Raw genomic sequence first — 15367 nt, forward strand, 5'->3', positions numbered from 1 at the left:
CCTGAACATTTTGAGTCTGATCAAAATACAGGCAGAGAGAGAGAGAGAGTGCTATAACACCATTTAGGGACCACAATAATAAAGAGCAGTCAAACAAAACGACTGTTGTTTTGTTGTCTTGAGTTTCAGTGTTTACTCAATCAATTACACCTGTACCACCATTAAACCACAAAGTCATTACTTCGAAACAACAATTTTCTCCATAATTGTTTTTTTTTTTTTTGCATTCTGCTCCTTTGAATCGCTTGCATGTGTTTTTTTTTTTTTTTTCATTTCTATTCCAAGTGTCATTAGCGTTCTGCTAGTCAGTTTGACATTACAATTTGAGTCGGAGTGTCTCAGCACCAATATAATGTCTCTTGTGCAATCCAATTATTCTGTCCGGACTAACTGGAGCAGGGTAATAAACACAAAAAGATAAACAAACAAAACAATTTGGTGGTTTTATAGTTGAACGTCACCTGCAACAGCAATACAGCTTCGTCATCTGCCCATACAAATGTCTGTGTACTCGCCATTGCCCATGTTTACAGCGTACGTGTGTGTGTGTGTGTATGGTTTCATTACAAGTTTTCAGTGTTTCTGTCACTTTCATGTGAACGGACATCGTTTTCAAACTGTTGCCGCGTAAACCTGAAGATTTTCCGAAACGAAAACGCAAAAATTTGACGTTTCCACTTGAAACGACCGTATAAAACCTGGCCTCAGATGGAGATGATCTGACACAGCGTCATGAAAGGGAGCTGACCTCACTGTTCATGCTATCTACTGACTTTTATTTCTCTTCCTCTTCCTCCTCAATCACCATTTGGCTTCCCTCTTCCTCGCTTCCGTGAAGCGACACACTGAGTGGGGGTTCAGCACCGTGCCGCACCTCCGCGCATGTTTCTGCACTGTCAACACTTTCTAAATATAACACCTTAACCTCACCCACACCCCTGGACCACCTCTCTGCACTCGTCGGCCATGATCCACAGCAACCCCGCCGCTGCCACCGAAGCTAAAATTAACCCTGAAACAAGAGCTTCTGGTTGGCTCTCTGAGGGGAGACCATGGGATCAGCTGGGAGAAAGGCGGCGAAAGTACATGGGAGGAAGGTGGAAAGGGCACATGTGCGAGCACTGAAGGACAAAAGCACAAATAAAAGTGATATGTCGAAGGAGATAAGGAAAATGTTGAGGTTTATATGGGATATTATTTTGACAATGAAGACATTCATGCTGCATTAAAAAAGAGAATTTACTTTTCTTACTCCAGCAGTCAAAGTCACTGCGTGGCTGACACGGTGCCAATGTGTCCTACTTTTCATGTACAACAGAAAAACTCATTAACTCATTATCTCCTTCACACATGGCACGACTTCCTTAATCCCAAACTGGGCAAGCCCGGGTGCAATTTGATGACTGCGGGTGGCAGTGCCAAGAAATGCCCAGAAGAGCTACATTTCTCATACTGGTGCTCTGGTTTCTCGTCCTCACATCTCTTGAAAGAAGATCAATGAACCGCAGAGGGCCGCAAACCCCTAAGATCTCCCTGACCTTTGACCTTAATACAACGAAATCCAGATCTTTGCCCATCAAACGTGAAAGCCGATGAAACCAGTAAGATTAGTTCTCTGAGGAATTGATTATTTCCTGTGAATCACCACACAAAACAAGCACAGTCACGGATCCATACACTTCACATTCAGCCTCACCACACACACACACACACACACACACACACACACACACACACACACACACACACACACACACACACACACACACACACACACACACACACACACACACACACACACACACACACACACACACACACATGCAGTCAGCATGAAAACACAGATGCCGCCATGTGTGAACTTCCAGACTTTTAATTCTGCAAGCAATCTGCATACTTGTGTGCGGCAGACTTTGCATTTAGGAGCCGCGCTGCTGACCACTACTCGGGCGATTTGAAGGTCAAGGCCCAGGAGGATTAGAGAATGCTAAACGAGCAGATGAGTGGACAGCTGAAGCCACACCGAGGGAGGGCGGCTCTCTAAAGTGAATGGATCACTCTGACTCGCTTAAGCTATCTGACTGTATGCATGTTTGTTTAATGCAGCAGAATTACTCATTTCCACTCTCGAAATATCAAATTCAGCCGACTGCTTGCCCAAGCATAAAACCAAGACTGTGTTTATTGTAGAGAGCCAACAGCTCAAAAATTATTCACATTTTCACCATCTAGAGGGTTTCCTTCACTCTACTTCCTGGTGAGAGCTTGAGAGTGGATGTGCATGAATATCTAACTTACTTTGCGCTCCATTCCCTCAGTCCCAGTAAAGGATGACACGCATATAGTATGTTTGTAGCAGGTGGCGGCAGACCAGGGTCACTCCTCATCCCTCTCAGAGCTGCGCATGTCGGTCAAACATGCCCCAACTTAAAGAGAGTCCTCATTCTTATCACAGTGTGAGCCATATGTTCCTACAAGGATGGGTAAATATGAAGCAAGCCCACAGGTCCCTGCGTCTCTCAGAAATCGCTTTTATTTCTTCAAATTATCGGCCGTAGCAAAGTCTACAGTCGTCATTAACTTCACCTCATGTGCACGTCTTCGCTCTCAAACACCCGGCGCTCCCGCTCAGACTGACCTTTCACCTTGGCACACTCTCAGCCAATCACAGGCGCCGATTCGAGGATCCAGAATTAGCGCCGCTATCACTGGCACCGAGAACGCTGACCATGTAGACGAGCCACGGAGGAGCGAGAAACGAAACACCCCGAGGAAAGAAAGCGAGAGAGAGTGGCGCGATTTCAGTAGATATGTATTTCTCTAATTATCAGTCTTCAGTGCACCATTAAAGTGTCTAAATCAAACCTTTACCAAGAGGAAAGACGTCAGTGTCTCACACGTGGTGACTAGACAACTGCATGTTCATTTTTAATTATTTAATTTTTTTATTGAACCAAACTTCTGCGGCGAAACGTGGCCTTGTGGGTTGTTTGTAGCTTTAAAGTTGCAAGACTAGTGACTGTTTTCAACCCCTCCTAAAAGAGCGTGGTTAGCCCACTTTAATTTGCAGGAGCTTATGAAGGCTCCTGTACCATGTTGTGCTGCCACATAGGAAACTTTCTTTACAGCGAGGATTAGGGACAGAGAGAGAGAGAGAGAGAGAGAGAGAGAGAGAGAGAGAGAGAGAGAGAGAAAATGAAACAAAGCAGCCAAGAATTACAGCGGTCACAGATGATGAGCTCGAAAAAGATTGGTCTGGAAAATTGGGACTCCCTGTGAGAACGTAGTCAGAAAGTGACCTGCCTACATGCATTTAACTTGAAAGGTGTTGCACTGTCAGATCGGAGGATAAGAGCCCGAGTTCAAGTGGAAGTCAGAGAAGATAGAAGTCTGGAAAATGACCACAATGACTTTTGAATTTAAACTTCTTTGTCGGGGTGCGGTGTATACGCGACGGAAATGTCTATATTTTCACAAAACCAAACAATCGCTATGGAAAATGACAACGATCTCAACATAATGCCAGTTTTAATGAAACGTTCTAGTGCAGAATTCAGTGAAATGTCCAAAAAAAACTTTTACCATCCATTTACTTGGTTTTGCGGGGCTGGAGCCTCTTGCCTTGCCGGGTTTGACCTGCAGGCCTTATATTTGACACCCCTGGTCTAGAATCTGTATCAACCATTTAGGGAGTTGCATTTTTATTCAGTGTAGTCTTCCACTTCTCGCTCTTATCCTTGTCTCCCTTTTTTGTTATATTCAATTGTTCCTCCTTGTTTCTATCGCGGCTATTTTTTTCATGCTGTCATCATCATTTCTCCTAACCCTCTAACATCCAGTCACTTTCACACCTCTCAGCTCCTCCTGCTCCACCTCCTCCTCCTCCTCCCCCCAAGTCAAGGGCATGACAAGTTAAAGACTCCACCAGAAGGTAAAGCTGTACTGTGATAATAACACCTAAATCACTTCGCAGCCACTTTCCTCTCAACATGCACAAGTTTCCACCGTGCACTAAAGTCGGGTATTGAAATCACGCCGTTAAATTTAGAAGAATTTCACACACACCAATCAAAACGTGCCACCGAAAGAGAGGAGGTCTCAGATTGGGCGTGCAAACCCCAGGACGCCATTCTGTACGTGCGATATGGTGTGTTCTCGGCACTGCTGATGTGTTTGACGGTGGAGGCGTCTCCGAGGACAGATGTGTGTATGTGTGTGTGTGTGTGTGTGTGCGTGTTAAGCACATACGTAAACACGTCACACAGCACTCACCGATGCAGGCGTGTACACGGACAGTCAGCTGGGTGCGCAAAACAACACTGTGCTTCTTCCCTCTGGACCTGAAACAGACAAACGGCAGAAGGAAACATGAATATTGTTGATCTGACAACACTTTCACCCTGAACAGCTTAAGCGGATTCAAGTCCAGTGTGATTTTCTTTATATTATTTGTCTTTTTTTTTTTTTAAGAGCCCGAAGACAAAATATAAAGCAAAAACAGCAGGGGTGATGGGAATGATGCAGAAAAACAGTTGCCTGCATGAAATTTGTACCCCTACGCTGATACACATCTGAGCCTGCAGCAGACACAAAACACACATATGCTCACATACCAACCTCTGCATACCATTGTCCCAGCGAGGACACATACTGTACATGCGTGCTGCAATTCCAATGGGAAAACACCGAACTCGCAAACATCGGGGGGGGGGGGGGGGGATTGATGGCATCTTGACTCATCTCAAACTCTCTCCCCTGAGTTCTTATCGTCCTGTCTGTGAGGACTAATCACCAACTTTAATCTCTAAACATCCAAGCAGAGAAAGGAAAAAACAGGGCCCTGGTAACCTGTATACCTGTTACGCATAACCTGCACTAAGGTAAGCAAACAAGAGAGCCAAATGGTGGCTTATCCTTCTATTACGCTGCGTTATCAGCTTTGCTGGGAAATAGAGCAAAATGGTAACACAATCTGCCGAGTTGCTGACAGAACAAATTCTCAGGTTTTTTTTCTGCCTTTCTGATAATATGTTGTGTGAGAACGCCAGTCAGTGCAGTGAGTCTTGTTTTGTCAGGGTACTAAAAGAAGAAAATCAGGCTGAAATAGCAAACATATACAGAACATGACGGGGGGGTGAAAAGCTTGTTTAGGATTACATAAGTCAAGGCGATAGGGACCAAATCCATCCAGTTTCTCCGCTCAGTTGATGCAAGTTCATCGAATAATATAAATCACCAAATAAAGGTACAGCTTTCACTTAAATTGATATAACGTAAAATGGTAAGCACAGCCAAAGCCTTGCAATACAAGTTTGCACCACAAGGTGGTGTATTGAGTCACTTAAAGAATCTGCCAGAGAAACAATAAAAACGGCTATACCTTGATGTAGTCTATGTGATAAGCATGTATATACACCATCTACCCAACCTGCACCACTGCTACTAACAACAAGAAACAAAGAGTCAGAAAGTTGAGCGATGAAAAATCCTTCATCAAAGTGACTCTATACTGTAGAGATGGTGCAAATTTTACATCTTTAATCCAAACAAGTATGTCTTTCGATTGTGAGAAAAAGTTAAAGTACCTGCAAAAACCCTACATTGTACAGGCTCTGAGGAAGAACGTGCAAACGTCACCAAGGAAGTCCTCATTTCCAGGATAAAGCCAGTGCGGCAGTGCAAACTATCAAACCACGGTACTGCTTTACGAAAAATGTATTTTTTCGTGGGGATTATATTTTATACTGGCTACGTAAGTAAAGACAAGTAAAGTCTGTAAAGCTAAATGAATTACAAGGTTTTTTTTTATAGTAATGCAGCTTTTATAACCAAAATAACGCAAAACTTAATGCATGGCAATAATCAATAAGTAACTGTTTGTAAGGCAAGTAGCCATATATGGTCACTTCCAACTATTTATTGTTTGTTTTTGTTTTTTCTTTAAAAGCAAGACATTAAGCACCATTTGATGCTCAGAATGAGACAAGATTTGTGACGGCTTTTTGAAAACATCTCGTGATAAGTTTGACCTATTTAGAGACTTTATCGAAGTGTAAACGGTCAAATACAATGTAATTGTGGACACTTTGACACGTTCAAGCAGATTATCATTTATAAATAACAGAAAGCCACTCACGTATAAATAATATCCCCAATCTTTTTTTCCCCCCCGAGTGTGAAAGCTTTAGAAATCCTGCTCAGTATATTTCAGATGATTCTCTCAAAGTGTTTCTCTCAGGGGCAAATAGAAGTGATGGGGAGCTGACATTAATCTGCATCACAATCTACAGCTGTTCCCGTTTCCTCTTCACTTTCTCTCAGAGTAAGCTGAGCTTTCCTTATCACCAGAGAGCTTTGTTTACTGTCAGCTGTGGTGAGCACTGTCCTGCCACAGCTGGGATCGCAAAACATTCTTCGTATGGGGAAATATGAGTTCTTCTGGCTGCAGATCAGTTTACACCAATGTGCCCAATTTAAACCTCAGTGAAAGAAAAGTTTCACTTCTGAGGTTTTGTGTAAGCGCTAAAACAAAAACAACAAAAAAAAACCCTGGACTCAATAAAAGAAAAGCCACAGATGTGAAAGTAGGACCGTACAGTCGTATCAAAACTACATGATGAGGATGGTATTTTCTCAATTTCGAACACAAAACAAATAGTGTTCATCCAACCGAAACGTTTTTAACATTACTGCTGAGAAATGTCACTCACTTCATCCTAAAAGTTCACTCTGACCTCAGTAGAAGATAAAGTAGAGGCCCATTCGACCTAACCAGTTCCTCAGGATCTCAGTCACTTCATTCACCTGTCCATCATCTGTCACCAGGCAGAGGTGCACACACAGACACACACACACACACACACATACACACACTCACGAGCAAACAAATAAGCGTTCACATGGAAACAGGCATCCACACGCAAACAGACGGGGAGGAACATTTGGACTCGGCGGGCCTGCCGTCACTTATCATGCTGCCGCTCTCCCGTCCCAGACGGATCAACACAGCCCTCCATAAACACTCAGTGTTCCACATGTGCAGCCGGTTAGCAGCTGCCTCTCCTGTCTCTGAGCTCAACGTGATTATGCTTTGTGCATATATGCCTAAAAGCTCTCAGCTGACATCAAAGAGCATCTCTGGAGTTAAGATGTTTGCCTCTTAGGGAATCAGCTGAAGATCAGTTAAGCGTGGCTAGTAGTGCAATGAAATGTTCTCAACAGTGTGGAAACACTGCAGATTTAGAATAAACTAATTGTATGTGTGGTTTATGTTCCTCAATAATTGTGACAGTTAAGTCATTAAAATGTTATTTGCCAGGAAGATAAATTTGCCATTTATGACTTTCCAAATCTGATTAAGATGGCTTATTATTGGTAAACTTCATGGTCAAATTATTAAAGGGGTTTTATTTTACAGCTTGTCACATGGATCTCGTTGGTCCAAAAACGTTGTATTTAATGTTTATTGCCCAAAAATCTAGCTTTTCCTTGAATATTGGATCATAGGAGCTGCATTGAGAATCTGCTGTGTCTGTGTGAGCTGGACTGGCTCCGCCCACACGTGCTCATCTTGGGAAGAGGAGGAAGTACTTCTGCCATGTGCCAGAGCAGAGCTGCTTAATTGTGGGAGGGTCAAAGGGAGGGCCGACCTTGATTGGGATTGGCTGAACCCCCGATGACACTATATAGGGTTTGATTTCTGATTGGCTCGTTTGAGCAACACACTTTTTAAAAACTGAAACAAGCCAGGGAGAGAGAGGACAGACTTTCTTCACTTCAGGGGCGTCACTCCAAGTATGGGGAGGATTATTACTGTTGGAAAAACATTAGAAAGTGAATTTTGTATAATATGACCTCTGGGACTATGGGACACTGAGGATAAACATCTAAAAGTCCCTCGAGGTTCTCCAGTAGATGTCAAATCTGATCTTAAAAAAACATGACTATCAGTGGTCATTTTGCTCTTTTTTGTGGTAGTTATGTTCTACACCCAGGGTTTCTGACCTTCAGGGCCCCAGAGATTTTATTTCTTACCGACATCATAAACCCTTCACCTGCTGCTCATGAGCACGACATCAATACTGCTGGAGGACTTGACAGACCAAAGAAGTTTCACAAAAGTGTTTTCCCTTCGATCTAAAACAACTCGTTGATGCGCGGTCACCAAAAACATCAATAATTCATTTTTTAAAAATTATAATAATACAGCAATAGAGAGGATGTGGAAGAGAGGGCAAATCTGTTCTGCTTTCCAGAGTGCTTCATACTTTCCACGAACTTGTACTTCCAAGAAATTTGTGTCCAGAAGCTTGTGATTCTCCCCATTTTATATAAATGAAGACAGTCAGAAAATATGTACAAGAGAGAGAAAGAGGGAGGGAAAGGGGGGAGTCTGAGAGCGGTCGTCACGTCGTCTTAGTGAGGATATTCCGGATTGGTCAATATTGAGAGTGTGTGAGTGTGTTTGTCATGACTGATATGAATGTGAGTCATTCTCACCCTGTGTCATCCTGCTGAAAGCCCTCCAGCTCGTCCCTCTGCTCCGCCAGCGAGGACTCCAGATCCAGATAGGTTCCATTGTGGGAGAGCTGAAGAGTGCAGTCGTCAAGCTATGGAAAGAAAGAGAGAAGGGACCGGTTTTAGGACAAAAGTCACAAATATTCTTGAATTGTGTGTCAAAACCAAGCAAGAAAAATAGCCACAGCAAGCAGACGCTAACTAAAATCTTGTCTTTAACACTTGGAAAGTGAAACTGAAGTATTCTTAGAGGCTATTTTAAGGCCTAAAAACACATCTTAAACATTCTGTGGATGGCATTTCTTCTTTTTGTTGTTGATGTGTCACGTCTTGTCATAATATTTATTGTTTATTTAGTGATATACTCTGTAAGTCGCACCAACTTATAATGAAGTGTGAGCAACAGGAAGAGAAGCTGAGTGCAATAAAGCAACATGGGACATTTCCTTGCATGAAACACCCAACTGAATGATACGGCATGTCTCCGGACCAATTTAATCTAATGCCCTTTTACTGTCCATGTTTCACAGCCCATTTTCAAACAATACGAGCCTGCAAAATAAAGCCACTTTATGGGAAAAAGGGGTTTGCACATGCGAGCGCACAGCGGTCTGCGGGAAGAAGCATGTGCAGTGTCGCTCTGCTCTTGCCGTTACGAAGCTGCTCAGAGAATTAGGTGCTAATAAATGCTGCAGAACATGAAACCAAAACCAGAGTGGAAGAAAAGGGTGGCGAAAGAAAGACGGATTTTTAGCACATTTAACTACCAGCTGTGAGAAACCGGGACGCTTAAATATTGCCCGAATTGTGTACGATGTGAAACTTCAGCACAATTGAGTCTCCGCGTGTTTATGGAGGGATCAGTAACAGGCATTCTCACGTGTGGAATGGACACGTGTGAACATAAAGCGGATGGCTAACTGTGCCGTTTCTGTTATTTACATCTTAAAAGCTGAGCAATCTTGCACCCACACCATGCGCAACTGCATGATCTGAGGTAACTGAAGAGCGGCCCACGTCAGAAATGACCCACTAAGTAACGGGTAACGGGAGACCCTGCTGCGTTGGAGACCAGGTGCTCAGTAATATATCTGCACACCGCTGGCATGGATGTTTATGAGTACAGTCACAAGCTGATGGCAGGTGCAAGCAAACAGGCGTCCCGGAGACAACTTATTAAAAGCAACTGATGTCGCTTTGCTGCAACGGTTCTGCAACTTCTGGTCCAAGCCACTGCTGTGTGAGGAGGTGAAGGCCATGAGAATTGTCATTTTAGCAGCAGCAGAGTGGTATTTCTCTGGTTTTAATCTGCTTGTCTTTGGAGCGCTGCCAAGCAAGTGCCCACCCCCGCCCCTCTTTGTCCGTCTATTAAAGCCGCCTGGTGACAATTTCTAACCAGCACAGTCCGGCAGATCACAAGACCCGCTGCTGCTCTCCGTCTGTCCCTCCCTCTTCGTTGGAAACACAGAGACGGACAGTCGGATGAACTCACGGCATAAATATAACCTCCCTATATTTACTCTGCTGTGAGGCAGCGTGCACAGAGGAGCTCAAACGGGTGGGCGTGTCCACCGGGGGCTCAAAATATTGCAAAGGTGAATCTGGGAATTCGCCGCCAATGAACTTTGCAGAGTAACTCTCGTCTGTCATTCACTCCTGAAGTAGTCATAGAAGTAGCACTGCACCATTAACAAACAAAGCTGACATTTGGGTCCCGCTCGACGTTGTTTTCTAATGTACTCGGCAACATCAGTCGACTGACGACGACAAAAAGCTAAATCCTTAAAACAAACAAGAGGCTTTTGGATTTCCCGCTATGTTCCAAAACAACGTGTGCTTCATTGTCTTTGGTACAGTACAAGTGGAAACAAAGTTGACAAAAAAAGGATTTCTGCCAAAGGCGAGAGAAAAAGGTGTTAGATGAAAAAAAGTGATAAATCCTGCCATCCAGAAGCTGTCAAGACTTTTCTCTTGGAACCACCTGAGATAGGGGAAAGGTCAGAGAGGTCAGCAGAGTCAAAGGGAGTCACTGTCTTTGAAACAAACACATGAAGACCTTTCTAGAACCCGGCAAGGCTGCGTGCGCAACATTAACCGGTCATGAGGTCGAATACACAAAATACTTTGTGGACTGTCCCAGTTTCACAAGCTTTACACCGGAGCTCAACGCTGCTTTTCACACATTTCGTGCTTGTAAAGATTTGTTAAATCTCAGACCGAGGCAGCGGGGGAGGAGACGGCAGGTGGAGGGGTTAATCGCACCCTGCCCTACTGCCCCCTTTCTTTTGTTTTGTTGTGTTGAGTCAGCGTTTTGTATGTAATAAAGAGACAAAAGCAATTCTTGAATTTTAATCTTGAAGTATTACTCGGCATTTCTGGCAAGGGGTCCCCCCAAACCTCGACTTAAAACTGTGAATTACGTCCGCTTTCTGTAGGAGTTCCTCTTTGGATCCCTCATTCTGTCCAACACACTTTCCAGGACAGAGAACTGCCACCTTTAGTCTACATGTGCGGCTCAAGACGGTCCGAATACTGCTTGGACGGGCAGAACGTGAATCCCAGACCACTTTGTTGGACAACAAGTGAGCAGCTCACCCTCCAAGAGAGGGTGTCACTTTTCCTAAAACACTTGGTTAGGGTAATAGGAGTAATAACCTATGACAACCCCTCATGCGAGAAGAAGCTCTGGGAGACGAGGTTCCCAAAAAAAGAACCACAAACCCTCCACAGCTGATATCAGCACAGAGGGCCTGGTATATTATATACAGTGTGTATATATATATATATAATTTTTTTTGTTGTTGTTGTTGAGTAACTTTTATAAAAAGAGTAAACAGGATGAGGTGGGAGGGTGTCGGGTAACCACTTTCATGTTAAAGCAACTTTAAAGCTGCTGGTGATCGCAGTTTACAACCCGAGTTACGTAACAGAGACGATGAGGTTTTGGGGAACTTTTTCTGTGTCAAAATCGATGAGATCGGAATCTTTGAGGAGCACAGAAGTGGGCCCATGTTACTTTAACGGAAAGCCTTCGGTAATGAAATAAAAGCTGTGAAAGTCTGGAGTTGATTGTTTTTTGGTTTTTTTTTTTGTTGTTTTCTTTTTCATCACGGAGGAATGAGACTTTTTCCGTCGCACTATCGAGACAGAGAAGGTTTTTCTGATGCCTGATAAGTTGTCCCACTGCCTCGGTTCACCGACCGAGCTCCACAGCGTAGACTAAATTAACTTTTGCAGAGTCTTTTATTATGATTTTTAAGTCGACTGGAATACAGCGAGAAGAGGAAAAGTGGCTGTCGCTCCTGTGGGAATCAAATGAAAAACGCCTTTGTTTAGCAGCTTTGGACGGAATGACACATCCCATACACACAGACCAGTCACACACCGATTTTAGACTTGGCAACCCGTTTTGACCTTTGTTTATATGCGCGTGTCTTTGTTCTTCTACACTAGTGGGGAACACGATCAACCCGCGTCACAGCGGCGACAAAACTGCAGCGTCCCCTGAGGGAAGACGGCCGTTCTTTTTTTTTTTTTTTGGCCAAGCAACAAATTTTGGGATTAAATTGTTGTTATTATAGCGGGGTTAAGTTAAGGTTATGGTAGCGTTTGAGTCACCGTAGCATCGGCTGAGTTTAGAGAAATTTGATGTGATAGTGTTTACTCTGTAGGTCTGTGGGAAAGGGGAGGGACTAAGTTCTGCATTTTGTTGTATGTGAAGTGCTCTATTGTAAATAAAGGCTGACTGATTGAATCTTCAGAAAATACATGTAGCTGGAGGTGTGTGTGTGTGTGTGTGTGTGTGTGTGTGTGTGTGTGTGTGTGTGTCTGAGCGGGCACAGAGGTGGACGAGGAGATGGAGGAAGAGGTCAGGAAAACCGCGGCAACCCAAAGTGAGGAGAACAAAGTGTCGCAGGGATCCAGGCCCCCGGCCACAGGAATTCTGGGACAAGTGACCTATACTTTACATGCAGCCCCGGCCAGCCGAACACAGAGCTCCACCATCACGGCATAATAACACGGCAGGGTTTTGTTTTGTTTTTTCTCGACGGGAGGGTGAAACAAAATAAGAAGGGGGAAAAAAAAAAAAATTGTTTCAAAAAGCAAAAAAAAAAGAAGAATCAGAAACTAAGCAGTTTTCCAATATTGGAATAACACCCCAGCCTCATAAGCACCAGCTTTCAGATCTGAACCGTCTGGTGTACAAATTTTGCAGCCATTCAGTTCCATCCCTATAATCTAAGTGCAATATCCAGTTGCTACTGTGCACAGTCTTCCTCCTGATGTGAACAAAATTGCAAACACGAAGCCAGGCTGTGCCATCTGTCCTTGTATAGGTTGTAATCATAAGCTTTCCTGTGCTGCGGGCCATTTTTCATTTGTTTTGTGGTTTTTAAGGATGGGGCAGCAAAATATCTGCTGGTTTGGAAAGAAACACTCAGCTGTTGAATTCATTTTTGGGGGGGTTTTTTCTTCTCACTCTCTTGATCTTTATTGTCAACCGTATTCAATCTGAACTCAAGGTGAACAATGAAGCGTCTCCTTTCACATTAATCCCAGACAGGAGGTCACATCAAGCAGCGAGTGGAGCCTCTGTGGGTGTGTTTGCATGTTTGAGTCAACACTGTCATGAAGGAATGTGTTGCTATCTTTTTTTCTTCTTCTTCTTTCTGCTATAAACTCTGAAAATTGGATTTCCTCTCATCCATCACTCTCGCCACATTCCAACACTTTCCACTAATTTTGGACACAGGCATCTGTGTATCTTGGCATTGTGGCTGTCACTATGAGGCAACCCAGGACAGAGCTATCTCGTTGCACTAATGCTTTTGCAACCACCTGTCACTGTGACATGCGAAGCTGTGTGGACAAATACAGCAATGTGCTTTATTCACTGCGAATCAGGACACACAAATATCTTCTCATTATATATATATATATGTATATATGTATATATATTCTTTTGTTTCTGCAACCCCAAGCAGAAACGTTCAGTCTGTTCAGAGATTAAACGATACAACCTCTTGCTCAGTGGCACTACAGCTGAGCAAAAGTCTGCCCATGTGGGATTAAATCGGGATATTCAATCTAAATCAAGCCCATGTTTTCATGTTGCTGTGGGCTTTGAGGCAAACATTTGCAACCTTGTTTCATTCCTCTGGGTAGGAAAGCCAATCAGTTGTGCCTGCATGTGTTCTCAAAATAGCCTCTGGATGGTGGTTATGGGAAGTTTATTTGTAGGAGTTTAAATAAAAAAAAAAAGAAGAAAAAAAAAAAAGGAGTGCCAACGAGCCAAACAAACACAATCCAAAACATTCCTGTTGGACCGGACAGGGTGATTTGGTGATCGTACCTTGTGTGGGGCTTTGAGGAGTCGATGGATGCCTGCAAGCTGGTTGATGAGTGGGATATCCTCTCTGAACGTGTACAGCGGGGGTCTCGTCGGCTCCGGGAAGTTGGTGCTGTTGAACGGATCGGTGTCGTCTAAAAACTGAACTCTGTAGACGAACGTGGCCATGGTGCATCCATGCAAGTGGCTCCTCTGAGGCTGAACGGGAGCTGTGCCGGCTGGTGTGCGCTGTGCGTAACGACAACAAACCGCGCCGGTCGCCAAGTTGCGCTCCCGCTGCGCGCCGCCGCCCGGTCCTCCCACTGCTGAGGGGGAGCCCCGGAGGAGAGAGGACACCGGGTAGAGGGGCGGGGGTCGGAGATGGATCTGGACGCGGGTCGAGGTCCTGTCAGGCCTCCTGGGTTTGGGGGTGACTCACGCAGAGGAGGGCAGGTGGCAGCAGGCGCAACTCCAGCTTGGTGCCGGAGAGAGGAGGAAGGATCAGCGCAGCGCAACGCAGCTTGGGACAGCAGCCGGTCTGCTGTCTGAGTCCCAGTAAATCCCCCCCACACACCCCTCCCACCCCCCTCCCACTCCACCCCCAGCATCTATTTTCCCCTCTGCCTCATCATCTCTCCCTCCTCCCCCACCCTGTGGATAACTGTCTCCGGCTTAGCAGTGGCTCACTATATGAAAATGAACTGCACTAATCCAGAGATAAATTTAGTCAGGAGGACCTCTGTGTTTATTATGAAATGATGACATAAGATTGTGACATTAGATAAAAAGGAAAAACAATAAATACATAAAGAGCTAAATAGCCACTCTAATTAGGAGAAGGGCTTAGCCTCTACTGGATGTTATTGCACTGATAAATAAATTAACATCCCGAGAACATTACCAATACGATTAAAAAGTCACTAAATAAAATATATTTCCACACACCTATAATGTAGTAGAAACTATTTCGAGCTTTAATACAGGTCTGAAGTTCAAGCTTGGTTAGTTACGACATCTTGTGGCCAAACAGCGTCAGTGCAGGTAAAATAATGTCGAACTCAAGACCACAACTAAATGCTGCACAATATAAATGAAGGCACTGTAAATTGACTCAAACTATTCAGCTAAAGTGAACTATTCTTTCGCTTTATTTTGAAAGGCCAATCTCCTCACCCGTCCTTCTGTCTGCATCTTGTGATTTAGTTTTTTTTAACCAATTAGATACTCGTAAACATAAATGACCACCAAACAAAGCAAAGAAACCAACAAATCCAGTGTGAAGCTATTCCCCTGATTCCGTACTGTTCCACTTTGTTGATTGACATGTGGTTGATTGGGTTGAAAGCTTTTTTTTCAGGTAGATGAATATTTTAGTTGTCTATACTGTAGTTTGTGACCAATAGCATGTGTGATATCATGGTGTTGGTTGATCTGAATTCAAACCAACTGTCACAGAATAATTTATATTTTTCTAAGAATTTGTCTTGTCTGTGACAGGTTTTATACTGCAGCACCGCTTTA

At 43.9% G+C, this 15367-nt stretch overlaps 1 protein-coding gene across 1 annotated transcript in view; it reads right to left on the reverse strand.

Moving 5' to 3' along the window:
- fhod3a (formin homology 2 domain containing 3a) overlaps nt 1–14394 on the reverse strand; it is a 52596-nt gene extending 38202 nt beyond the window's left edge. Inside the window, exons 1-3 of the mRNA XM_080484499.1 lie at nt 13871–14394; nt 8500–8609; nt 4273–4340 (exon numbers count right to left, since the gene is read on the reverse strand). Of these exons, the coding sequence (XP_080340625.1) occupies nt 4273–4340; nt 8500–8609; nt 13871–14035 (343 nt within the window). The 5' untranslated portion in view covers nt 14036–14394. The remainder of the gene's footprint in view (nt 1–4272; nt 4341–8499; nt 8610–13870) is intronic.
- Between the last annotated feature and the right edge of the window lie 973 nt (nt 14395–15367).

The sequence above is a fragment of the Lipophrys pholis genome (assembly GCF_963383615.2).
Source record: "Lipophrys pholis genome assembly, chromosome: 17".
Classification (NCBI taxonomy): Eukaryota; Metazoa; Chordata; class Actinopteri; order Blenniiformes; family Blenniidae; genus Lipophrys; species Lipophrys pholis.